Below are 27,572 nucleotides of genomic sequence, written 5' to 3' on the forward strand. Positions count from 1 at the left end.
AGAAATCCGTGAAAAAAAAACTTTTTTTTACAAATTAGCAATATAAAAAGTAATTTAAATTATGTTCATTATACCTTTCTTAAGAAATTTTATCTCTGAAAATATCTTTACTCTTCTGCAAATACCTAATATATTGAAACATGACTCCATCTGTTAACTCTGTTCTCAATATAATGGCTGAAAACACAAAATTGACATATTCATAAGTTTACATTAGCTATGAAAGTTTACATTGCATTTTAAAAAGTATAATTGTTAAAGAAAGGTACACTTGGCAAAAATTTGAAATAGTGAAGATCACCTATATAAAGATCACTAAGTTAGTTCATGAAGTAACTAATGCGGGCTAGTTGGTGATGAAAAAATTCTACAACTATTATACTAATAAAAAAAGAAAATTATAAATTTAGAAACAACATATCTGAAGAATAGCCCATATTTACTTAAAATTTTAATCACTTTCGAAGTCGAAAAGAGTCCTGGTTAAATTTCTTCTCGCGAATGGAATCATTTCTTTAGAGATACATACTATGTATGTGGTATATTTTTTTAACCTCCAGTAATGTCATTGTTTTTGGTGACTGATTCATTTTTCCAGGAGGAAGGAAGAGTAATGCCAATTTCTGTCATTAATAATGACTGAAATTGGCATTACTCTTCCTTCCTTCTGGAAAAATGAATCAGTCACCAAAAGCATTATCTGTCATTATTAATGACTGAAATTGGCACTATATTCTTCCTTCTCCCGCATTTATTTACCTTAGAGAGTTCCAATATTCTTTCCGTATCTGTAAGAATTTAAAAAAACCGAATTAATTTGTTATCAATGACTGAGATGTCCTATAATAATATGTCTATTGAATCTGTTGAATTTAAATAGTAGTTAATGTGTAATGTTTTGAAAGAAAAAAGAGAGAGGTTGCGAAGAAAGAAGAGAGTAACAAGATATGAAGAGGAGAGTAAATGCTTTATAGCGGTAGAGAAGAGGTACAATTAGGATGTATGTAAGCTATTCTGTACACAAACCGTGGGAGGTAGTTTTCATAAAGCCTTCCTGCAAATAATAGGCAGTACTTACCTTATTTTTTTTAAGCTTAATGATATTTTCATTTACTACACTTAAGCATTATATTACTTTTCACTAAATCTATTAATTCCCTAATTAATCTTTTTACTATTAGGCTTTTTATGAATATCGCTTTTACATAAATTTAGCGTAGATTTTTTCTGTGCGGGCTTGATAAATGATCGCCGGAAAGAAACGGGCCGGTTAAAAATTTAAAAGTATCCAGTGAGACTGCAGTGTTATCATTATTATATTTTTGGCCGAGTGTTGGGTTGGGTTCAATTACCGACTCTATATGTATTTCGAAGCCCATGCTTGTTCTTCCAAATTCTTCAATGGCCTCATTAATTTTAAAGCCTCCTCAGGTATTATGGATATTTCTTGTATGTCGAGGTCTTGAGGAGATGAAGCTTGGCTATTATCGTTGTTATTCTGTTTGGGTTCAAATTCCGATCCTTAATTTATTTCTAGACCAATACTTCTAGGTTCTTGAATGCTTATTTTGGGAGCCCTTATCAAGTCTTATGGATTTTCCCTTTATACAGATGCTAACTATAGCCGGCATGATTTTTTTTTTAGTACTTTCTTAGGAATAAAAGAAAAATATTTCTTTTTAAGGTTTTGATCATCGCTATTGTTTATTCTCCATTCATGAACATTGTATTTTCAGATCTCTTTAAAAGATTGAAAAACATTTATATGTCTTCACTTTCTGCCACAACATATAAAGTGAGGTATCTTCAACATTATCTATTGCAAGTATGTGATCTACGAAATAAATAAATTTTTTATCTCCAATATAATTTTCCAAAACTTACAAAAATATCTTCAACTTTTCACTATCAAATTAGTATATGTCAATAGCCACAGACCCAATGAAATTTTCCTCAAAAGAGATGGCTTGAGGGTTCCATGACACCAAAACGCATTTGCAGAATTGTTGCTAACTATAGCCGGCATGATTTTTTTTTTTAGTACTTTCTTAGGAATAAAAGAAAAAAATTTCTTTTTAAGGTTTTGATCATCGTTATTGTTTATTCTCCATTCATGAACATTGTATTTTCAGATCTCTTTAAAAGAACGAAAAACAACCTACATTGGTAGAATAAGATGGGTTTCATTAGGCGGCTTAGCTACTTAAAATATTTCGCCACTGCAGAATTTACTCAGGTGAAGAGTGAGGTGGGAGGTTTGCCCATCTAAAAAATAAAAATAAAATTGGGAGGCTAATTTTAATTAATAGAAAATATTGGCAATATATTTAAAAAAAAAAAACAAAGAGCTCCAGTCATCCATCCTGTACTGTCATGCAAATAAAAACACTTGTAAGTACAATTACTTTATTTAACCTTATTGCGCAACATGTATATCTCCTAGCTCTCTATCCCAACCTCCTCACTGTTACCTCCAAGCTGAGCTGCCAACTATCTAATCCCAACACTACATCCTCCCCGTTTTAATAAACCCTATGTTGGCGGATTGTGCCTAGTCCTAGAAATCCGAGTCTGAGTATCTCTTCGGTGGTTTAATTGTTCTTCCACTCCTTTCCTTTTCCCTTCTTCCTGAGTCTGTTTAGTTTCTTCTTCTTCAACTCTTTCTCCCTTCGCTTGCTTTTCTTTTGCTTCTGCATTTTCATCCGGTTCATCTTCTGCTACAACGATAATATGCTTTCTGTTTCTTCTCAATTCTCCTGATGGGGTTTTTACAATGTAAGACCTTGGTTCCGCAGATGGTCTTGCGACCTGGCCATACTTTTTCATATCAGGAATCCAAACTGAACTGTTGTTCTGCAACTGAGGGAGAACTTTTACTCCATTCCTTCTGTCAAAGTTTTGCTTATTTCTTTCTTTCAGCTGAGCATCCTTTTCTTTAAACTTTATCATCTGGTTACGACTAACCCGCGCAAAGTTTTTAATTGAAGGTAGCGTCGATCTTAGCTTTCTTCCGTACAATAATTCCGCCGGACTTAGGCCCTGTTCTAGAGGTGTGGTCCGATATTCTAGCAATGCCAGGTTAGGATCTTTATTTTTTTTTAATATGCGCTTGGCTATATCCACTGCCTTCTCCGCAGAACCATTAGATTGTGCAAAATGGGGACTCGAAATTACGTGACGAAATCCGTATTCCTCCTGAAACCTCTTGAACATGTCAGCTGTGAATTGTGTTCCACCGTCTGTCCTTAATGATACGGGGATTCCATGGCGCGCGAAAATGTTTTTTAGTCTATTGATGATAGCCTCCGAAGTTAGTTTATTTACATGGACTAATTCCAGAAATCTTGAGTAATAATCTTGTATAACGAGGTACCATTTTCCTTGAAATTTCAACAGGTCCGCACTGAACGCTTCCCACGGAGCATCAGGTAATTTGGACAACATTAAGGGTTCCGACCTATTATTTCTATGTTCTCTACATGTTGGACAATTTGCCACTACAGACTTTATTTGTTCTGAGATACCCGGCCACCAAACTGACTCCTTGGCTCTACTTCTACACTTGACAATGCCCAAGTGCCCTTGGTGTAGTTTCATTAACATTTCCTTTCTCATTTCCTGCGGTATAAACATTCTGCTTCCTTTAAGCAGGAGTCCATTCTGTACATTAAACTCATCTCTATACTTCCAAAAACAAGAATTAGGCTGCCACTGCTGTTTCTTCAAGCAGTTCGCTATCTCTTTGCACTCCATATCCTTCTCCTGAGCCTCCTTTATCTGTTGTAACTTCATATCTGAGCAAGGTAGCGCCTGAATAATGCTAAGTACAAAAGATTTTTCTTCTAACACATCTTCATATAACCCAACTTGTTCCATCGGATCTCTAGATAGAATATCAGGTGTATAAAAATGTTTACCTGGGATGTATGTAACCTTAAAGTCAAAACAGAGTAGTCTCATCCTGAACCGCTGTAATCTGGCAGACAGCTCAGCAATGGGTTTTCTGGCCATCAATTCCACTAATGGCTTATGATCGGTTAGTAATTCGAACACGGTTCCTAAAAGATAGTCTTGAAATTTTTCGCAGGCCCAGGTGATCGCCAGCGCTTCTTTTTCAATTTGGGCATATCGTCCTTCTGTTTCTGATAACGTTCTAGACGCAAACATTACTGGCTTCCAACCCTCGATGTGCTGTTGCTCCAGCACTGCTCCGAGACCTTTCGTAGATGCATCTGCTGCTACTCTAATCGGAAGTCCTGTCTCATAACCTGCCAGTACTGGTACTGAAGAGATCGCCTTTTTAATATTACCCCAGCCCTGGTATTGCGTTGGACCCCATGTCCAGGCCACTCCTTTTTGTAGCAAGGTTCTCAAGGGAGCTGTCAACTCAGCTAGCCTTGGAACGAACTTCATGATATAATTCACCATTCCCATGAAATGTCTAAGCTCTTTAACGTCTTTTGGTGGATTTAATTGCGTGATTGCCTTTATTTTTTCCGGGTCTGGGCAAATCTCTCCCTTTTTAATTAAATGCCCTAGGAAAGTCACTTCCTGTACTGCAAATTTACACTTATTTAAGTTTAACGAAATCCTATACTCACGTAATCTTTGTAATAATTTTCTTAATCTTTGATCATGTTGTGCTCTAGTTTACCGACTACCAAAAAATCATCTGCCTTATTCACCACTCCCTCCAGTCCACTGATGATCTGGGAAACCCTTTTTTGATAGACTTCTGGCCCTGAGCAAATACCAAACGGAATCCTTTTGAACACAAACCTCCCAAACGGAGTAATGAAGGTAGTCAATTTCCAACTTTCTTCATGTAATGGAATTTGCCAAAAACCATTGGAGGCATCCAACAAGGAAAAATACTGACCGCCCTCCAGCTGAGCTAAGGACTCATCTACTGCTGGAAGCTGCCATCTCTCTCTGTTTATGTTTCTGTTTAGTTCCGTGTAGTCTACACACAGTCTGACTCTACCCATCTCTTTCCGAGGTACTACTACTATAGGTGCGCACCAATCTGTGGGCTCCACTATTGGTTCTATTATACCTTCTGCCTGCATCCAGTCGAGTTCCTCTTTAACTTTTTCTCTATAAGGAAAGGCAATACGGCGCGGAGTCAGTACTGCATATGGGAGCGCCCCTTCTTTTAAATTTATTTTATATCCGTCTACTTTCATTTTTCCACTCTTCGAAAATACTTCTGGAAATTCAGCTGCTATTGCTGGTAACTGTTGTACATTATCTATGTTAATTTTAACCAAATCTAATTGTACTAATGCTTGCCTGCTTAATAACGGAATAGGCTGATCTTTTACTACATACAAATCTTCTATAGTTGTCCTTTCTTTGTTCTCGTTCCTATCTGCGTCTTTCCTAGGCGTCACTTCGATCCCACTATCCCTGGTCATAGATCAATTAAACTTGTTCGGACACAAAAGAAAACATATACCTATATATATATTACACACCTGACACCATGTACTGTCATGCAAATAAAAACACTTGTAAGTACAATTACTTTATTTAACCTTATTGCGCAACATGTATATCTCCTATCTCTCTATCCCAACCTCCTCACTGTTACCTCCAAGCTGCCAACTATCTAATCCCAACACTACACATCCAATCTAAGACTTCCCAATACTTCAGTCTTTTGGCACACTGGGATATATGCTCATATTTTAACACTACAAGAGATGAACCAATGTTCATGAGGCAGATGCTGTGATTAGAACAGTTAGGCACTCCTTTTCATCTGATTTGACATGCAAATAAACATTCTTTGTCCCTTTAGTTACAAAAACTTTACTTCCTTTCGGGTTGAGTAAAAAACAGTTTCTTCCCATTAAATACTTTATTTTGATCATTCAGAATGTTCTCTGGAATTTTCTTTCAAATACTCATGCACCTCAGAGTACCATGCAAGAAGTTTTTTCTTGTTGACAAAAGTCCAGCTGATGGTCATGTTTTCCGCCACTCTACTGAAGGCAGTTGGGGATTGGCTTTAAAAACCATGCTTTTTCCTTAGACTTCCATCTCGAAAGTTCTTGTATCTCTCCAGCATGAGACACTCCACACTATCAAAAACTTGTTTGGCGGTAACCGGGAAACCAAGTTTTAATTTTTTTGTTTGTTTAAAGAACACTCTCTGGCCCCAGTCTACGTACAAAGAAGTTTTTCCCTTAACCATGTACATTAAAACCACTCGAGGGACGGCGTGTCGTTTAGTTGAAGTGGCCTTAGGTAATCCGTTAATAACATCCCGGACTGCTGCTTCTAGTTGCTTATGGGTAAGAACACCTTTTTCCCTTTATAGGTGGCATATAAAGATGATATTAAAGAAAAAAAAAAATTAATAGCCTAAAACTTATTTCTTGGACATGCATACACAAAAATGTCCTTTTGGGGTATCTGGTTTATTAAACTCTCAGAAACTCAAAAACAGTGGATTAAAGGCAAGGAAAAAATTATGTTCTAGCTGTAGACATGTTTTGGTCCAGTTAAAGACCTCCTCTCTACTCCTGGACCAAAACTAGCTTAATCATGATTTTAGTCGCTAAATTAGTAGTCGGCTAAAAACAGTCCAGAAAGTATAAATATAATTTCCTGTAGTAAATCTAAATGTCTACTACAAGAAACTGACAGCCTTCGTTGACACCCCTTTGTATTTGTTATTTATTCAGTAAAGTAGAGTAAAAACCCAATATTTTTCATTGGTTAAGTTAACCTAGTGAATCAACAATTAGCATAAACATTCACAAAATCAGGAAATAACAAAGTTAAACGAGGCAATATGTACTTACATACCTTTTAAGGGTGTTCTTTCGCAAAACTCTTCGTCACTCACAACGCTCGAAATAGTGCCCATCAACGAGGCTTCAAATCCCTTCCACAATGGATTTTGAACGGAGCTCTCCCTTATTAACAGCTATTCTCCCACTCCTCCTTTGGTGCCTATTTCGAATTGTTTTCTCGTTTTTAACTCTTATTTCGAGAACTCTAATATCCATGTGTATACTTTTATCGGGTTAATTACCCAATTTACTAATAGGTTTCTTGCGTTACTTTTTTTTTACTTTTCAACACCTATCGCTTATAAAAGCGAAAAATTTCAGATTCTGCTATAGAAAAGATGAAACTGTTTTTTGTTTTTTTCTTTTTGAAAGAGTGATTGCCTAGCGATCTGAGTTAATTCGAACCTGGAATTGAATAAGAATGCTGAGCAGACAATGTTGGTTTGAATAAGGATTAAAGAACAACCACAAGCGTAAACTGTGGTGAACGCAAGAATCTGCACTCAACACGTTAATTAATATTAAAAATAATATTAATACTACCGTTTACTATTTTTGTAAAAAATGCATTCTTAAGAAATAGTTGCGGGGAAAGAAAAACCGGGAATTAATGGGAAAATGTTTGATTTTACCTGGCTGGGAGGAAACCATAGATTCAACTTATCAATTTGTCTACAATAATTCATAAATTATCAAATAAAATAATTTATTATAAAGTAATAGGTTTCTCTACTATATTTCCAGTTTGGTCGATTTAATGTCATATTAAATAGGTACATATTAATCATTGAGATCGGGTGCTCTTCATTCTTAATTAAATGTAATTATTGTAATATTATATTTTACAATGCACATATTACTAATCGTTCTAATTAGGACAGTTTCATTAAAAATAAAAATATTTGCTTTTCCTCGAGTGTTTAAAATTGGGAAAATAATATTTAAATAAATTATTAACATAAACACACACACTCGCACAAAATATTTTTAGAAGAATATGTAAATATATGTATGCACATATTGTTATTTGCAATTGCAGCTGGCAGCCCTGCTGTTAGAACGTGTGATTGGTCTTGATTTCTTCACTGCAAAGCATTCCTCACTGCTATCCCTTTTTCTCTTAGATTTCTGAGCAGGCACTGCATCCAAAGAAATCATTTACATTAAATATTTATATTTTATAGCAACATATATATAGATTTAAAAATTTTCATCTGCACTAATTTGCAACCAGTAAAAATGATCAGAGCAAAAAATGAGACAAGAGTGGAGCAGCTATCTACTGACAACCCTCCTAGTTATTTCAGGAATGAGAAATATGCAGGCGATAGAAGTGAATGAGATAAAGATATTTACAAGTAGAGTTGAGGAATATGAGAATAATTAGAAGAATAAAGCAACAGGTTTTAACTGAATGAAAAGGGAGAAATATTTTACATATTTACAAAAAATCATAGGTCACTTTTATTTCATCAGTAGATCTCTTCTAACGACGGCTTAGTCTTGAATTGGGATTTCCAGAAATGGAGCAGGAAGAGAGTTCTTGGATTAAAGGATTGTTGTGAAGAGGGGGTTATGCAATTTTTATATACTGGAATGTGATAAGCAATATTGAGATCGGTGTGGATGGTCCGGTTGGAAACGTAAAATGGAGCATTGGTGATTCTGCGAAAAATCTTATATTGGAGGGTATGTGGTCTGAGATAATTAGAACGCTCGGTAGTGCCCCACACTGCCATACGTTATCTAAAAAAGTTTCAGTACAGTATTGTAGATAAGAATTTTATTGTTTAGATTAAGAAGGGTACGTTTCGATTAATCGAGAGAGCAGTTTGTATCGCTGGTTTAGTTGCTGTCCCGGTAGTTAAATATATACATATATATAAAGTCTAAATAATGTATTTGTATTTTTTCTTTCATTTAGTAGAGAACCTTCAAACGAGGGGGTATATTAAATTAGTAGAAAACTGCATTGGGATTATTAATTTTGCGAGACACGCCTGGCAATATAGATACAATTTGATCATGGAATTTAATTTTGATTAAGCTTTCTTTGTATTACACTATACAGGTTCTTTTTGCTTTAACTAAGTGTACTTAGTTTAGTAGTTCATATATTTAGTATATTATTGTTATTATTATTATTATTATTTTTTTTTTTATTATATTTAGTTTATTTTTTTATTATTATTATTTTTTTTTTCTTTTTTATTATTTATTTTATTTTTTTTATATTTAGTTTATTTCATGTATTTTTACTTAAAAAGAAAAAGAAGAAGAAAAAAATAGAAAATAAGAATTTATTTTAAGAGAATAACTTTCTTTTCTTTTTTCTGCTTATTATTACTATTTTATTTGTATTATTATTTATTTGTTTTTTTTTCCTCATCTTTTGTATTCTCTTTTAGCAGTTTTTGTTTTTAATTACTTAGTCAATTTATAAAGCAATTTGTAATTGTTATTTTATATATGTATATCAACCTCCGGCAGACGGTTTTCCATTGCCGTAGAATACTTTTCTTTTCATTTTTTATGTTTGTATTAGAATTTCTTTTCAAATAAAGTATTATTATTATTATTATTATTATTATTATTATTAAATTAGTAACAGAACTCTACTCAGCATCTTGAGTTCATGCTACAAGAGAGATCGTAATAGAAATGGGCTTTATCACCATTTCACAACTAATATCAAACTTTATTTCTCAACTTTTAATTTAAAGCTGGACACGTTTGCAAGATTCTGTCATAACATTTATTTGTCGGTAAAAATAAATTTTAGCAGCATTTTTCGGAGAGACGTGAAAATTAAGTTGAAAATCTAAAATTAGCACAATTGCAAACTTTCTCTTACAAGTTAAATACGAAAAAGTACAAAAAAAGTTCGATATGAAGTAATGGATTAAATTATGAAGTACGAAAATATATTTATTGCAGACACAAAAGACATGAAAAAGTAAAAAAAAAATAATAATTACGAACATTCTAAATTATAACATTTCTTTCTTAAATCTTGCTAGTACTGCTTGCTTTCTGACTAAAACTTTTATAGGCGACTTGAAATAAGTTCTGACTCATAAATTCTCCGTATCCCTTCAGAACCAGTGGTACTTTCTCTACCCATTTGTAAGGTAAAGTATTAGCACCATTCTAACCTTTAATTTTACGTTCTCGTAAGAAATATTCCTTTTAAACTCAATAACTATCACAGGGTCGCTGGTTATGTTTGGGCTGAATGCTTGGCGACAAATGCCAGTCGTTCGACAGATTTTTGTACGTTTTGTTTTTTTCCGGTAACGGCTTTTTAACGATTTTCTTTTTATAAGTGTTACGGATATAACTTTTAATAATCAATTAAAGACATACTTCACATACTGCAATTTGAAATTATCTAAATGAACATACCGATTTCATGTGAGGTTGAAGGAAGATGTTGAGCTTTACTTAGATTTGCCGTCAGATCTCGTAGCTTGGCTTCCCATTCTTCTACATGCTTCTTTAGTTCCGATATCTCGTTAGCTTGCTTTGCAATTAAAATCGACTGCGCTTTAATTTTTTTTCTGTTCATTGCTTCCTAAAAATGAAGAAGATGCGTAAAATAGAAAAGAAAAAAAAACATCGGCTAATTCCCTAAGTGAATATATCAATAAATTACATTCTAACTGAAAATACGTCTACTTAGAAAAGCAAAAAAAGTTTAAACACGGCCAATTACCCTCAATAACAATTTGTTGAACTCTGTTAAATACGAAGATGAATTGTGCGGCATGACTGAGTGACACACTCTGGGTTTTGGAACGAGTGCAAAGTCGTCACGATGGTCAACATGATTTAAAGCTGAAAAAAAAACATATTTTAATCTAAAATTTTAAACCACTCCTAGCGATTATTTGATAATATTCTAAAATTATAATTTTTCCTTAATAATGAGGATTAGATGGTGTTCTTGTATAAATTATTCAGTGGGTAAAAAAGCATTAAAATTTATGGAAATTTCAAACAATTTCATCTTCTCATTTCTTTTGTATACTGAACACGCGCATAAGTAATCCTAATTGAAATAAAATACAAAAGCACTCGCACATACTCATACAAACACTAGTTGAGTAGAGGAAATTCCCAATAGTAAAACTTCCTTTCAATGGTTGAAAACAGACGATACCACTGAGCTTGACGCCTCATGAGACGATATCTTAAGAGGATTCGAGAAGATAGTTTCCTGACTTAACGATTTATATAGTGGAAGGGTTTAATGGATTTTTTTGTATGAAGGGGAAAAAACAGAGCTAAGAAATGAGAAATAATTACTTTAATAAAATACTATAAAATTAAGTTTTAATTTGTACTTTAACGAATGTTCGTTAATAAAAACAATTTGGCATTGGAATCAAACAGCAACCTAGCAAGTGTAGAGCGCGAAGGAGGTGGTATGGGACAGCAAGAATGCTGCGCGGAGGAAGATTCTTGTCAACACAGTGATCTTGTCTGCGGAAGGTGGAATATTGCGTCCTAATTTAAATAAATGTACGAGAAAATTCAGAAAATCGTTGCAAACACGTATTTATTTCAAAATAAAGATACTAGACATTTGTTACCAAAAAAAAAAACCGAAAATCTCAATCTCCGGAAAATGTATTAGATAATTAGAAAGAGAAATTCGTTAATTAAAATTCTCACACTGACAAAAGCTCATTTAAATTTCAGAGTCTGAAATTACAGGTCAAGAGGTAATAAGCCTAGTATGAATACTTTTTTTTCGTCCACCTAGCATATACTGCTTGTAAGCTCAGTTCTGTAAACAAATTGATCCTCCACTTACATCTTAAATATAGTTAAAATAGTGCTTCAACGGTGTTGATTTCAAGCACACCAACTTAGGAGTATTTACTTGTTTGTGCTGGAGGACCACTTAACTGACTGAAGAGAAATGCAAAACAGATAATTGGTAAAATGAAGACCAGCCTGGACTACACAACTAAACTCTTAGAAACTGAATCTGGTGTTTGCACATTATTATAATAATAGTTCCATTCGTTATTATAATAATAGCCTGTTCCGTTGATTGTTGATTAAGCAAAATAAATACACATCCGAAGTACATTCTCGATCTTCGTTTTTAAGAATACTTAGTAACTAACCAAATAAAAGTTCCAGCGCACCAAGTAATACTGTTTGATTAAGAAGGTTATAATCATTAATAATTATATAGAAAATATATTTTAAAAAATGCACTTTTGTGCCAGTAATTGAAGGCGTAGATTATGCCTCAGTTAACATCTACACCTGTAATCATCAATAACAGCCTCAGCCAGAAACTTTGTTTTTCTTTTACATCTAATCCATTCGCACCGCGCTCTTTTCATGAAGAAACAAATATTCAACTTTAACTTCGAGAAATAAACCAAAAGCCTCCACCAATATTCGTATATTATTAACACGCTACTTATACTATTCCACAGCACTCCATCTGAAGCAACAAAAAAAGAAATACAGCTCTGAGGATTTCATGTAGGAGCAGCCCCAAAAATTCTTCTTCTTTTAACCAAAACACCATCCCATTATTTCTCGCTGATTCGGAACCTCTGCTCAGTAATTACTCAAAGCACATCTAAGTTGGAAAAACCACATGCGAACCGTGAAATAGTGCCACACAATAATAATACTTTCACAATCCAGGATGTGTGAAATATGCTAGAAACTACTTGTCATCCACCTGCAACAAGCCAACCAGATACACGTTCTGTATCCACCACCTAAATGCACTTTGTGCCTTGACAGTTACACGGGGAATTATAAAGGTTTGTACAAAGCGCAAGTAATTGCAGAAGTTAAAATAAATAAAAGCCGTCGAGCAAGGTCGCAGTGGAAATACTTGTCGGCCTCTTTAATCGACCATTTCCACTTTCCAAGATTTCCTCAGCTCAACAGCTACAACCACAGCTGCAACAAGTTGCAATCGCAACCGCAGCTACAGCTAAACAATATCTACATCAAGGCCGCAGTATTGTCTCCTAGACCAAATGCGGGATCTGTGCCTCTCCAGAACACATTAATTTCTGCATCTTCTACCACTGATATCATTACTCTCCTCGCCATTTTCATCTATTAATTCTCTAATAACTTCTCATCTCGCTGCTGACATAATATTTTGTGAATTCCTGCTTAAACTTACAAGATGCTACCACTTAGCATTCTCTGATCATCTTTTTCTGGGATAAAAACCGTCGGATCTTTTTATGAAAGAACAGGACATAATTTGTCTTAGATTTAGTTATTTTTCTAAATAACAGACGAATCATCAAAGCACCGTTACTGAGACTCACCTTACAAATAGATCTACTTCACCTTAAATGACCACCTACTCACTGAACTGACAATCCAGATGAACTGCGGCGCATGGTTGGACAGCTGTTGAAGTAAAGAACCCTGTCCAAAATCACCTTGAGCCTGGCAACACTAAAAATTTCCTAAATTCTCCTTTTTTTACACACACACATATATATATATATATATATATATATATGTATAGATAGATAGATATATATAGATTATCGTACGCTTACTTTTAAGATTACTGCCCTCCTAACAAATCTATTTCTGATATTCAATTTTGTTCATTTTTGGTATCACTTGTTTCAAAATTCATTTCTGGTATAGATTATGACAAACCTCTCGCTGGAGTGTTGAATAGCTAACTTAACTCGTACATATGTAGGCGTTCTCTTCTCAAAGCGATTTTTAACACTTCATTCCAACCTTTCTTCTCCTCCACTAATTTACTAACCGACATCACTTGCTAATCTATCGGACATCCTCGACTTATTTTATAACATAAGACCTCTTGTATAGCCTCAGAAATTGATACAATCAATGATCTTTCAGATTACAGAGCTTTCATATTATTCCTAATACTAATCACACATCCTTAACGAAATTAACTAAAAAATTGTTTTTGATTTGACTCATATTATACAGACTTCAGGTTTTTGATTCAACTAAGAACTTTGTCAACTTATGCGACTTACGAACGCTGAGGATCCTGATAACCGAAAACGCAGCCAAATCTCTCTGACGCCAAATAAGAAACATTTTAGATAAAACAACCGGTGAGACTCATCAGATCACTAAAACCAGTTAAGCAAAATTTCGAGTGAGCAAATATAACGATACACAGTTTCTGTGACAAATAGAAACAAATCTTTTTGATTTCATTACGCAAGTTGTTTTTGAAAAGATGGCAACTCAAGGGTTAACTTGATGAAGAAAGACTAACTTATTTGTTGGCTACATTTACGTGCCACACCACATTCTATTACTGACTCAATCATTAGAGCCAATACCAAACGATCTCGCCATTTCTCTTCAGTTCATTTCCCTCTCCACGATTTTGCTTCTTCTGGATTTAGCTTCATTATAAAACTATTTTAATAACATTATATATCTATTATAATTTTCCGCAAATAAAAACTCAGGTTTTGATTTAATTTCTACTATTTCTAATTTCTATTACAAGAAGAATAATTATCCACATAACTTGCTATTCTAAAATAATTATAACATGTTTTTCACGTATATTTAAAACGTATGAACACACATACAAGCATGAACATTCTAAATTTACTAAATTTCCCCGCCATTGGAATGGAAGGTTTATTTACATTTTTTATTTACTATTTATCCTTCTTACAAACCATTCATCAGCGGTTTCATCACATGTTTTCCTCTAAGAAGGAGGTCGATTCATCAGTAAATATATCGGAAAGTGAATCCTTTCACGTCACCTCTTGATGACTACTTTTTTGTTGCAAGAGTTCTATTCTTGTCAGTAATTTTCAAATAAAAGAAAAAAAATCTTACTATGCATAAAAGGAGAAACAAGACCCATGTTTAGCTTTAGCTGAGGTAGAATCTTTTCATCAAAATGTTCCATTGCCATTGAAGATATGTCTCTAAGTTCCTGGAGAATTTCATGAGCTCTTGGAGGATTAGGGTTATTAGCGACGCATCGCAACACTCTCATTATTTCATCGATTACCTAGAATAAAACAAAAATTGATCAACATCTAAAATTATATTAGGAAACTATTATATGCACGTTTATCATGTTGGACTGATAATATTTCAGGTTTTCTACATCTCTTTTGCAACTAACAAACGTCTGAAGATAGAATCGATTCTCGATTTTTTTTCCGACAAACTACATATTTAATTTTTCATAACTTTTATTCACAAAAATACTTAACTTATACTTGGGTATGCGAGGAATATGAGTGCTACACCTCAACAGTATGAAGCTGGCGTTATTGTTAGGCATTAATCTCAATCCGTTTTAAAGTTTTGATTTTTTTTTTCGAAAATTCCGAATTTACGCCCGCCTTATCATATCACTTTCTGGAGCCATAGATATTAAATTTCAATTTTAAAAAAGACCAACATTTCGGCAGTAACTCAACACAAATCTATTTTCAATTTTATCAAACTTCAATAAACCTTGATGACCAAAATCTATCCAAACATTTAAAATTAACCACTCTTGACGCTAATGATTACTGTCATCGTTCCGCCCCTCCAAAAAAAAAAAAAAAAAGTTTTCAAATAACCTTAGAGAAGGGGCTAAAGCTACTATGTGTAAGCTGCAGGTTTTCCAGTATGAAGTAATGCGTATCTATGGCCTCAAGAGCCCTGTGGTTCATACGAAATGAAGAAATCCATAAGAAGCTGGAAATATCCACAACTGAAAACTTCACACTAGTAGATCCCATACATTTCTTGAAACCCATGAACTACAGAAACACCACCTACAAGAATGGGGCTGGGCAACACCACCGACTCGGACAGAACATGCCGACGTTGACTTCAACCTAAAATGCCATAGGATAAAAAGCAAAATTTAACAATCTGTTACTAATACAATTAGTATTAAATTTTATTTACTTCATTATATAAGGCTGGTACAAACCACCGGGAAAATATAGATGTTTTTCTTCTTCTTTTTAAAGTTATGATAATGTCTATTCTTCAATGAAATGCCGTTGGTGGAGGGAAAAAAACATTGTTTAAGCGCGTAAATTAAGAAGAGACTTCGAAATGTCAAACATTAGAGAAATCTTGTAGCTCAAATATGGATATTAATGATCAATAATAATTAAAACGAGAAAGAATTATGCGTAATTATTAAATAAAAACTCGTCGACATCAAACGTTATCAACATTTTTCAAAAATTAAAACTCTCGAAGTTTCTTAGACTATCTCGCCCTGAGTTTTAGTTCTTAAACCAAGTATTCCCAAGTGCATTTTTTCATCAAGAGTGGACGTTTTGATAATTTCTGATCATTTTCATTATTTTTTATTGCACTACAAAATTTATAATTCTATGGCAAAGGAGTGGGAAGCCAATACAAATTTATAAAAAAAAGTACAATAATAAAAAAAAAATTAAAAAAGCACGTCTACAGAATTAAAAAAAAAAACAACTCAAGACATAGACATTACACTTCATACTATTATACAATATATAATAAACAAGAGAAGAAGAATTCGAACTCTAAATATTTAAAATTTAACTGAATACTGTAGAAAATAAACTAATAAAAATGTTATAAACGTAATACCTAGAGTGCAAAATATTGACAATAAACCATCTGACATACTGTCTTAGTTTAACAAACTGAAATTACTAATTTATTATACATCTTTTTTCTTAAGTATCTTGGATGAATTTAATCTTGGTCTGCAGCATTTCGTCGTTTTAATGTAGTAAAAGAACAAGAAGAAAAACAAGAACATTTTTTGAAAAAGCGGTTTTTGCTCATTTTCGGCAACTTTTTTCTCGTAACCTATTAGATCTGGGTTATTGCAAAAAAAATTACAGTTATAAAGGAGGGTTTGCCCTATATTTTAAAGAAAATTTGGGAATTTTATCTTTTGTAGAAAAATAGAAAAAAATTGTCAAATTTGGGTGTTTTTCAACGTTACGCTTTTTCGTGCAGTTTTTGACGATCAACCCTTATTAATGTAGTAATAAAAAAATGTATTTAAAGCATTAATTTTAATTAATTCTATACTTCGAAAAAAATTACCATTAGCTCCTCAGGTGACGCGACATGTTTTAAGAAATTAACTACATGCTTACCTATTTCTTTGAGACGAAAAAGCAGGACATTCAAACTGAAAATGAGGCAAGTCATGTAAATGATTTTCGCTGCAATGCGAACAAAATTTGAGGTGTCAAAAAAGTAATATTTTTTGCGCCTAAATAGAAATCTACAAAATTTGACAAATGAATTCGAGCTACAGCTCTAAGCTGTTCTAATTTGCAACTAACGGCTATCTCTTATGTTCCAAAGGCACCCAGCTGACTGACATGTCAATAAAAAGTATTATAAGAGCTGTTAGTAACGGAGTCGACATGAAGTAACCCGATATATAACTTAATAAATACGGAAGTTTAAGTGAGATTACACCATAGCTACGAGTTATTAGTAAAAGTATAAAAAATGTATAAAAGCACACACTCCAAAACTGTTTTACATTTTTTTATGCCTGACTTTGAAAACAAAAACTTATTAATATTTGATAACAATGAAAATTTATTTCTGTTAAATGAAATTTATTGTTAAACTAAAAAATTCGGTATACAAATTGGAATTGATGACAAGAACCTTAGAAAGGGCGATGTTATGGTGTAAGGTCAGGATTTTTCTAGAAAAATCGTAACTTAGAACTGACAGAAGATAGGATAGCATGGTTGTTGCGCTTTAAACCATTTTTTATGAAGTGTCTATCGCTCATTTCTTTTGTGAGGTTTATACAGGGCCAACCTGTCAAACAAATCAAGTAAAACAAAAAACAAAATCTACACCTAATAAAACGAAGTTAAGAACATTAGCAAAAAGGTCAAGTGAGCGACATGTATGTATACTAAAATATAGTACACACTTTTAAAAATCTCATAATTACCTTGCCAGGAATGAAACAGCATAGTTTTGCTTCCATCCACTTTGTAAATGTCATAGCAAGCATCGATAGCCGAGTTTCTATTGCAATTAAAATATCACATTGTCTAGCTAAAGGATGTACCCTCCTTTCTGATTCTCGTCTCGGCAATTTAGCTTTAATAGCTTTCAAAGTCTTAGAGTGATACTTGTCAGCTGCATGGTAACCTTTATTCAACATTTTACTGCCAATTTCATTGAATTTTGAGCATACCTAATTGTGGAAAATGAAACAAAGAATCTATTATTTCTTATTAAACAAATATTCCAGCGGTAAATTAAATTAACATTAAAACTTACTACTCTGTTCTGAGCAATATTATCATAAGTTAAAAACGAAAACACTTTCTCCAATACAACCTCCGGTAAATTAATAAGTGTAATCATATTTATATTTAAATTATAAAACATAAAAATTTCGGTTGAAACACTTATTGTTTTAGAAGTCTAAACATATTGAAACTGTCACGGAATTCATTGAAGCTCCTTCGTTATGTCCAAATTCCTTATGAAAACTACCACTGTTTACGAAACAACTATTCAACCATTAGTAAGGTTAGGTTAGACGGCAGTCGCTGCCCAATTGTTCTGAATATAATCGACAGATGTCTCTGCTATTACCTATACCTATACCAATATACACTTATAGTTTTTTTTTTTTTTTTTTTTGCGCATCAACAGCTGAGGTCATTAGCGCCCGGAGCTTTTTCCAGTTCACTGCCGGCCTCCGGACAGTGTTCTCTCGTTACAGACAACACTGTCCATCACCGGACAGTGAGCTGTAAGAAGCTCCTAGGAATATAAGTTCCTACTTATAGTTTAAAGTTTTGTATTAACCTGTTAACGCCCAAATTATTGCACTTCCAAGTTTAATCAACTAATTTTATTAGCCTGTTTAATTAACCTGAAGTAATGAATTGAATAATCAATAAAACGCAAGGATGGTTACTTTACTCATGATCCTATATATCTTCTGAAAGAAGAAGAAGAAAAAATATACACTAAAATTAAAAAAAATTAAAATTAAAAAATGAAAAAATAAATAAAAGTTAAATCATTTAAGGCACTAAGTATACATACATATATACATAAGGTCTCTTTGCATTTACCAGAAAGATAAATTTTGTGACAACTCTTTCAACAAATCTCGTGATACTAATACCCCAACTTATAGAATGCCCTAAAACAATTTTCCTAGAAAATTATTTGGTATCCAGGTAGAAAGCTATTTTGATATAAAGCTTCTGATTTAAAAACGTGTGTAGGGAAATTTTAGAAGGCATTTGCGAAAAAAAAATCCAAATACGTTAAGTGATGAGACTGGTTGAGAAACTTTGATCAGTTACCAAAATGTCAATTCAATTCAAAAGTTTCAAGTTTCTGATTTTCAGTTAGGACTATATTTTGTTCAAATTATTTTCTAAAATCACTTTTTTTGTGACTTAGAAGACTTCAGACAAAAATTTCGATAAAAACTAGAGATCGAAAAGCTGACAAGATCGCTATACTTCCTTTTACACAGTAAACAGAAATACACAGACTGACAAAATTAACGCACCACTTAATTTATTCAGTTGAAAATTATTATTTAATTAAAATTAAATCAATTATCTACCAACATTAATTTATCTACTAGTAATTTAGTAGTTGACGTAGCCAAAATAAATTGTAAATAATGTTTTGTTTATTCTTGTAGTGATTAATTTCATTTAAACTAAAGTTCATTTTGTTACATTCAGAATTCTTTTCAGTGATTCTTTTTCCATCGTTGGTTTGTTGGATTTTATACTTAATCTTAAACGAATTTAGTTTTCAATGGCTCCAATCAGGCATTTGAGTGAGAGCGACAGTGACAGGGCCATAACATTTCCAGAGGAAGGGTACATTATTAGGAAACACAGGCACTCTAGAAGTCACCAGGGAACTGGGTCCAAATCACTCAATATGAAGGGTTCTTCAGCGCTTCAGAGAAATAGGGCTTCATGTCAGAATGCTGGGAGAGGGTCGGCCTAGTTCTTCACACGAGAGAGACGACAGATACTCCTTTGTAAGGTTCTGTGAAACCGCAGCATCACTGGAAATGAGATGAGAAATCTCATCAGACAAGTTCAAAATGCCTTAATTTCCTACAGGATTGCAAGAATTAGGTACAATTAAAATAACCTTAGGGTTCAACTCGTGTACCTCCTCTTAATACAGCTCACAAAATGGCCAGGCTTCAGTTCGCATGGGAACCTTGGAAGATTGGGGAAGAGTTCTCTTCACAGATGAGGTGAGAGTTGATATCAACTCTTCAGATGGGCGCAACTTTATTTGGAGACGCTCAGGGGAGAGGTACGCACTATGCTATATGGTTCCTCAGGTGACAAGGTGACATTCCATAGTTGCTCATTGATGTTTTGACCTAGCACCCTTGAAGAACTGGAAATTGCTGGTTCATGATGAATGGGAGGATTACTCAGGATTTTTTCAAGAATCTTTACCAAGGTGTGCAAAGGCGTTAGTGCCAGAGATGGAAATACTCAGAATTAAACAAAAAATAAGTTTTACATTTTTAATATATTTTTCGGATTTTGGGTGTTTTTATTGTTTTACTGGAAAATTAATTTTGAAAATTAGGTAATAAAAATTTTCTTTTTAAATGACATTTTTTATTCGAAACTATTTATCTTTTTTGGTATGCAATATATATATTTGACGATCAACCCTTATATAACTGTCCTACGAACAGTTTTAATAACTATGAGCGGCTCATCCTTTTAATTTTAGATTGAAAAAATGTATATATTGTTAATATAAATATAATCAGAGTTGGGCACTGATTAAAAAAAAAATTAAATTCTAAATTTAATTGATTAAATTTATTAAGTGATTAAATTTAATAATTGATTAAATTTATTAATTGATTAAATTTATTAATTGATTAAATTTATTAATTGATTAAATTTATTAATTGATTAAATTTATTAATTGATTAAATTTATTAATTGATTAAATTTATTAATTGATTAAATTTATTAATTGATTAAATTTATTAATTGATTAAATTTATTAATTGATTAAATTTATTAATTGATTAAATTTATTAATTGATTAAATTTATTAATTGATTAAATTTATTAATTGATTAAATTTATTAATTGATTAAATTTATTTTTAATTTTAATCAGAATTTAATCGGAGAATTTAATCGTAATTTTAATCATATGACAATTATTTAATCAATTAAATTTCATATTTAATCGTTAATCAAACTAAAAAAATTATGATTAAATCTGAGAATTAAATTGAACTTTAATTTCAGAGTTGGGCAAAAATTTAATCAATTAAAAAACAATTGAATTAAACCGAAATTTAATTTTAATCATGATTAAAATTAAAAAATTTTATCGGCCAAAATTAGTTGATTAAAATTAAATTCACTTTTAATTTAATCGGAATTTAATCAATTAAAATTTTTAATCATAACTAAAAATTAAGATTAAATAATCATAATTTTAATTGATTGAATTAAATTCCAAATTTAGTTTTAATCACTTTAGACGATTAAATTTTTTAATTTAATCAAAATTTGAGAGATTAAATTTTTAAAACCAAACATTGCCAATGGTTAAACCAGAATCGGACCGATGCATCTTTATTCCGCCTAGCTGGTGCCTCTTCTCTATCAATATTATCACCTTTCCCAAACTTGGCACCTTCATTCTACCAGTCTGGTGTCTCATCTATACCATGTTGGTGACTCTCAAGACTTATATAGGACCACCTTACACTCACATATAACGATGTTTATCACTCACTAGACTTATATAGAAACACCTTACGCTCACATTTAACCATGTTGGCGACTCACTAGACTTAGATAGGACCACCTTACACTCACATTTAAAATTGTTGGCAACTCAATAGATTTATGAACAGGGTGACCAGAGTTATGTGCTCCACCCACTTTTTTTTTAAACTGCGGGAAATTTCAAAAAAATAGAAAACACGTATTTAATCAAATCTATTTTTTTCAGTAATTGACCCACTTTTTAAACCCCAATTTCCTCAGATACAGCATCTAAGTTTTCTTTCAAATGGAACAAACAAGATCTAGGCAGGCTAGAGTTATTCGATGTTCCAGATCTTCGACTGAAGCCAAGGGATTAAGGTTACTGTACACTTTATTTTTTAGATATCCCCTCTGAAAATAGTCTATTGGGGTTAAATCCGTAATTCGAGGTCAAAATCGAACTCTTCTTGAACCGGATGATAACTGGGGATGAAATGTAGATTACCTAAGAAACATCGTAAGGAAAAGGGCATATTGTGAACCCGGAAACCTAGCCCTTCCACCTCTAAACCTAATTTCACTCTGAATAAGAGAATGTTGTGTATATGGTGGGACATTCGAGGACCTACACATTATGAGCTTTTACAACCGAACGAAAAGCTCAATTCGGAGAAGTATTGTTAGCAAATGCATAATTTAAAGACAGCAGTCCAAGAAAAGAGGCCGACGATGTTCAATAGGAAGATCATCATACTGCATCATGATAATGCCTGGCCAAATGCTGCTTAAAGACTCGTCTAAAAATTGCAGATCAAGGCTGGAAAATTCTGTCGCATCCACCATATTCCCCGAACTTAGCACCCTACGACTATCACGATCATGGTTAAATGTGAGTGTAAGGTGGTCCTATCTATGTCTATTGAGTCGCCAACATGGTTAAATATGATTGTAAGGTGGTCCTATCTAAGTCTAGTGAGTAGTAAACATGGTTAAATGTGATTGTAAGGTGGCCCTATATAAGCCTAGTGAGCTGCGATCATGGTTAAATGTGAGTGTAAGGTGGTCCTATCTAAGTCTAATGAGTGGTAAACATAGTTAAATGTGATTGTAAGGTGGTCCTATCTAAGTTTAGTGAGCTGCGAACATGGTTAAATGTGAGTGTAAGGTGGTCCTATCTATGTCTATTGAGTCGCCATCATAGTTAAATGTGATTGTAAGGTGGTCCTATCTAAGCCTAGTGAGAGGTAAACATGGTTAAATGTGATTGTAAGGTGGTCCTATATAAGTTTAGTAAGTGGTAAACATGGTTAAATGTGATTATAAGGTGGTCCTATCAAAGTCTTGTGAGTATAAGGTGGTCCGATATTAGTTTGATTAACGATTGAAATTGAACTAATTCGGTGATTAAAATTAAAGTTCAATTTAATTCTCAGATTTAACGCCTTAACAAAAACTTACAGTTTAAAATGTTAAGTATAAGGGTTGATTAAACGCCAAAAGGTACACAAATCAGCGAGTACCCAACAATTCATTAATACTTCATTAATAGTTAAGTAATTCTACTGCATTAATTTTCATTAAAAAGTTATTTTTTAGAATTTATTAGATGTCACAGACCCTTATGCTGGCCATTTTCGTCTACAAAATATATGTTCAAGTAGCACTGTAGATTGACTGTAATATCTAGTTATCTATAATAATGAAACTATTAATTACAGGTTAAAAAGAAAAACGTTATAAAAAATAAAAAAAAAATTATGAGGCTAAAAAATACAAAACTTTTTTTTATAAAAAACTTACACCAACATTCATCAATGATTTTGTTTATTTTATTTATTTATTTTTATTTTTAAATAAAAATCGTCGGTTTAAGTTCATTCTTTGATTAAAGTAATTGTTATTTTATGTAGTAGTCAAACGTTTATAATATTAGATAATAATTATCTGGCTTTATCGCAAATAATATAGTTTTCTTCAATTACATTCTCAATCTAGGTATTCATACCACAATGTTGTATATATGTAATATAAAGTAAATAAGATATGCATATTTTTAGGACAGCTAATTATTCCAGTATTTTACTATAAGTAAAATTAGGGGGACTAAATTAAATTACAATTGAGAAATGAATAATTGTTGTTGAATAATCTACTTGTTATTAACTGTGTGTTATTTGTGCTCACGAATATTTCGGTAAGACGAATTCAAGACAGTAGCCTACTCTAACTTTGTCTTTTTCTACTTTAACATGCATGTACATATTTATGTGATTTATCATAATTATAACAAAAAAATATTATAAATGAAGTGGCCAGCATAAGGGTCTGTGACATCTAATAAATTCTAAAAAATAACTTATTAATGAAAATTAATGCAGTAGAATTACTTAACTATTAATGAAGTATTAATGAATTGTTGGGTACTCGCTGATTTGTGTACCTTTTGGCGTTTAATCAACCCTTATACTTAACATTTTAAACTGTAAGTTTTTGTTAAGGAGATTTTTGTACCTTTTGGATAGATTTTCCTTTTTGTTTATTTTACAAAGTTACATATCTTCTTTACAGATTTTTTTAAAATTTGGAATAAACAATTCTATCATTATAATCTGATAAGGTGTTAAGTCGGAACCGTAACTACCAATGGAGAGATCTTTTTAAAGAATGATTATAGTTGCGTTCCCTCAAACCATCCTCAATAACAATTTTTTTGAAAAAGCGTTTTGAATAACATAGGAAGGTATTTGTACGTAAATAGCAAAATTAAACTGCGATTTCAGTACTTCTTTTTAAGAGGAGTAAGAAAAATAAACTACGATTGCAGTACTTCTTCCTAAAAGGCAAAGAGGCAAAGATCTTTTAATCGAACGACAATTCATTGATTTAAATCGGTTCACTCATTGATAATTTAAATGATTGCAGTACTTCCTCTTAGTAGGTGCAAGAGCATCAGCAACGTAGAGGAGCTTTAACCACTTATTCGAGCTGAATTTTATCAAAATCGGACTAAGCGTTATAGAAATATTGGTAATAATAGTTTTAGAAAGGGCCTTATTTGGGTGGGGCAAACTCCCCTCCTTATGAGGCACGGCGTCGAGACTTTTAAAGTGCAAATCTGTACAGAATTTCGATTCGAATGACCCTTTATTCATGCAAATCGGTTCACGTGTCGATAATTTGCAACGATTGCTATACTTCCCCTTAACAAGTGTAAGAGCAGATCGCCGCTTTAATGTTACGTAGGGGAGCCCTAACCCTATCATCCTACCAAATTTTATCAAAATCGGACCAAGATATACAGAGTAATTAGTAATAATAATTTTGGAGGGGGCCTTACATAAAGGGGGCTAACTCCTCTCCCATTCGATGTACAGGATCGAGACCCCCAAAAGGCACATCTACATAAAATTCCGAATCGAATGACACCTCATTCATGAAAATCGGTTCACGCGTTTAGGCGCTACGTTGTTTACAAAAAAGGTAACAAGAAGAAGAACAAGAAGAACAAGAAGAACAAGAACAAGAACAAGAACATTTTTTGAAAAAGCCGTTTTTGCTCATTTTTGGCAACTTTTTTCTCGAAACCTATTAGATATGGGTTGTTGCAAAAAATTACAGTTATAAAGGAGGGTTTGCCCTATAATTTAAAGAAAATTTGGGAATTTTATCTTTTATAGAAAAAGAGAAAAAAATTGTCAAAGTTGGGTGTTTTTCAACGTTACGCTTTTTCGTGCAGTTTTTGATGATCAACCCTTATACAACTGTCCTACCGGACAGTTTTAATCATAATTTTTTTAGTTTGATTAAATTAGTTTGATTAACGATTAAATCTGAAATTTAATTGATTAAATAATTGTCATATGATTAAAATTACGATTAAAATCTGATTAAAATTAAAAATTTTAATCAATTAAAAAGTTGAATTTTTTTTTTAATCAGTGCCCAACTCTGTTTAATTTTAATCACCGAATTAGTTCAATTTCAATCATTAATCAAACTAATTTAATCATCCACTTTTATGGCTTTTCAACCAATGGTTCGAACCACGTTTTGGCGAGGCCATTTTTCTAAGCGTCTTCAATCAATACATTTCGGTTAATTTTTGTAGACTTGGACTTCTTCACGAGTCTCTAGACCAGAGGTTCTTAACCGGTGTTCCGCGGAACACTGGTGTTCCGCGAATATGGTCCAAGTGTTCCGCGAAATTTCAATTTTAAATGTATTAAAAGTTAGAAACAGGGAAGATACGAAAACAAAAAATTGTTTAATTTGAATTAAATTTTAAGTTCTTGCTAAGTAACGAATTTCAAATTATTTAATGTTAGTGTTCCGCGAGAAAAATATACACATATAATTGTGTACCGCGTCTATGAAAAGGTTAAGAACCACTGATATAAAAGATTAAAAACGGTCATGAAATTCTGTAAAATTATGGCCGTTTTATATCTCCCACTGTGAACCACGTATGGGTATGGAATTTTTTTCTCTTATACACTTTGTTTTTCTCAATAATAAACTAAAGATATTATGTGCACAGATCTAAAAAGGTAGAAGATATAAAGGGTTGACAATTTTTTGGGTCATGGAATTCTGTAAAATTATGGCCGTTCTATATCTCCCACTGTGAACCACGTATAGGTATAGAATTTTGTTCTCTTGTACACTTTGTTTTTCTCAATTATAAACTATAGTTATTTTGTGCACAGATCTATAAATGTAGAAGATATAAAGGGTAGAAAATTTTTTGGGTCATGAAATTCTGTAAAATTATGGCCGTTCTATATCTCCCACTGTGAACCACGTATTGTTATGGAATTGTGTTCTCTTATACACTTTGTTTTTCTCAATAATAAACTATAGTTATTTTGTGCCCAGATCTATAAATGTAGAAGATATAAAGGATAGAACATTTTTCGGGTCATGAAATTCTGTAAAATTATGGCCGTTCTATATCTCCCACTGTGAACCACGTATTGGTATGGAATTTTGTTCTCTTGTACACTTTGTTTTTCTCAATTAAAAACTATAGTTATTTTGTGCACAGATCTATAAATGTAGAAGATATAAAGAGTAAAAAATTTTTTGGGTCATGAAACTCTGTAAAATTATGGCCATTCTATATCTCCCACTGTGAACCACGTATTGTTATGGAATTTTGTTATCTTATACACTTTGTTTTTCTCAATTATAAACTATAGTTAATTTGTGCCCAGATCTATAAATGTAGAAGATATAAAGGATAGAACATTTTTTGGGTCATGAAATTCTGTAAAATTATGGCCGTTCTATATCTCCCACTGTAAACCAGGTATTGGTATGGAATTATTTTTCTCTTATACACTTCGTTTTTATCAATTATAAACTATAGTTATTTTGCGCACAGATCTATAAATGTAGAAGATATCAAGGGTAGAAAAGTTTATGGGTCATTAAATTCTGTAAAATTATGGCCGTTCTATATCTCCCACTGAGAACCACGTATTGGTATGGAATTATGTTCTCTTATACACTTTGTATTTCTCAATTATAAACTATAGTTATTTTGTGCACAGATCTAAAAACACAGAAGATATAAAGGGTTGAAAATTTTTTGGGTCATGAAATTCTGTAAAACTATGGCCGCTCTATATCTCCCACCGTAAACCAAGTATTCCTATGAAATTTTGTTCTCTTGTACACTTTGTTTTTCTCAATTAAAAACTATAGTTATTTTGTGCACAGATCTATAAATGTAGAAGATATAAAAGGTTGAAAATATTTTGGGTCATGAAATTCTGTAAAATTATGGCCGTTCTATATCTCCCACTGTGAACCACGTATTGGTATGGAATTTTGTTCTCTTATACACTTTGTTTTTCTCACTTATAAACTATAGTTATTTTGTACACAGATCTATAAATGTAGAAGATATAAAAGGTTGAAAATATTTTGGGTCATGAAATTCTGTAAAATTATGGCCGTTCTATATCTCCCACTGTGAACCACGTATTGTTATGGAA

At 32.6% G+C, this 27,572-nt stretch overlaps 1 protein-coding gene and 1 long non-coding RNA gene across 2 annotated transcripts; one reads left to right on the top strand and one right to left on the bottom strand.

Moving 5' to 3' along the window:
• Positions 1-1,683: 1,683 nt before the first annotated feature.
• On the top strand, positions 1,684-7,754 carry LOC141456582 (uncharacterized). The gene is made up of 3 exons (XR_012459879.1): positions 1,684-1,825; positions 2,133-2,391; positions 7,176-7,754. It is a non-coding gene; the product is annotated as an uncharacterized lncRNA (long non-coding RNA).
• Positions 7,607-18,376, bottom strand: pall (F-box protein pallbearer). The gene is made up of 6 exons (XM_074132734.1): positions 18,099-18,376; positions 17,764-18,012; positions 14,661-14,838; positions 10,519-10,640; positions 10,209-10,377; positions 7,607-7,942 (listed from the first exon to the last, which is right to left on the bottom strand). The coding sequence occupies exons 1-6, from the start codon at positions 18,207-18,209 to the stop codon at positions 7,827-7,829; spliced, it is 945 nt and encodes a 314-aa protein (XP_073988835.1). The 5' UTR covers positions 18,210-18,376; the 3' UTR covers positions 7,607-7,826.
• Between the last annotated feature and the right edge of the window lie 9,196 nt (positions 18,377-27,572).

Source organism: Rhodnius prolixus, unplaced genomic scaffold (assembly GCF_049639745.1).
Source record: "Rhodnius prolixus isolate KJV_2025 unplaced genomic scaffold, Rpr scaffold_4, whole genome shotgun sequence".
Lineage (NCBI taxonomy): Eukaryota > Metazoa > Arthropoda > Insecta > Hemiptera > Reduviidae > Rhodnius > Rhodnius prolixus.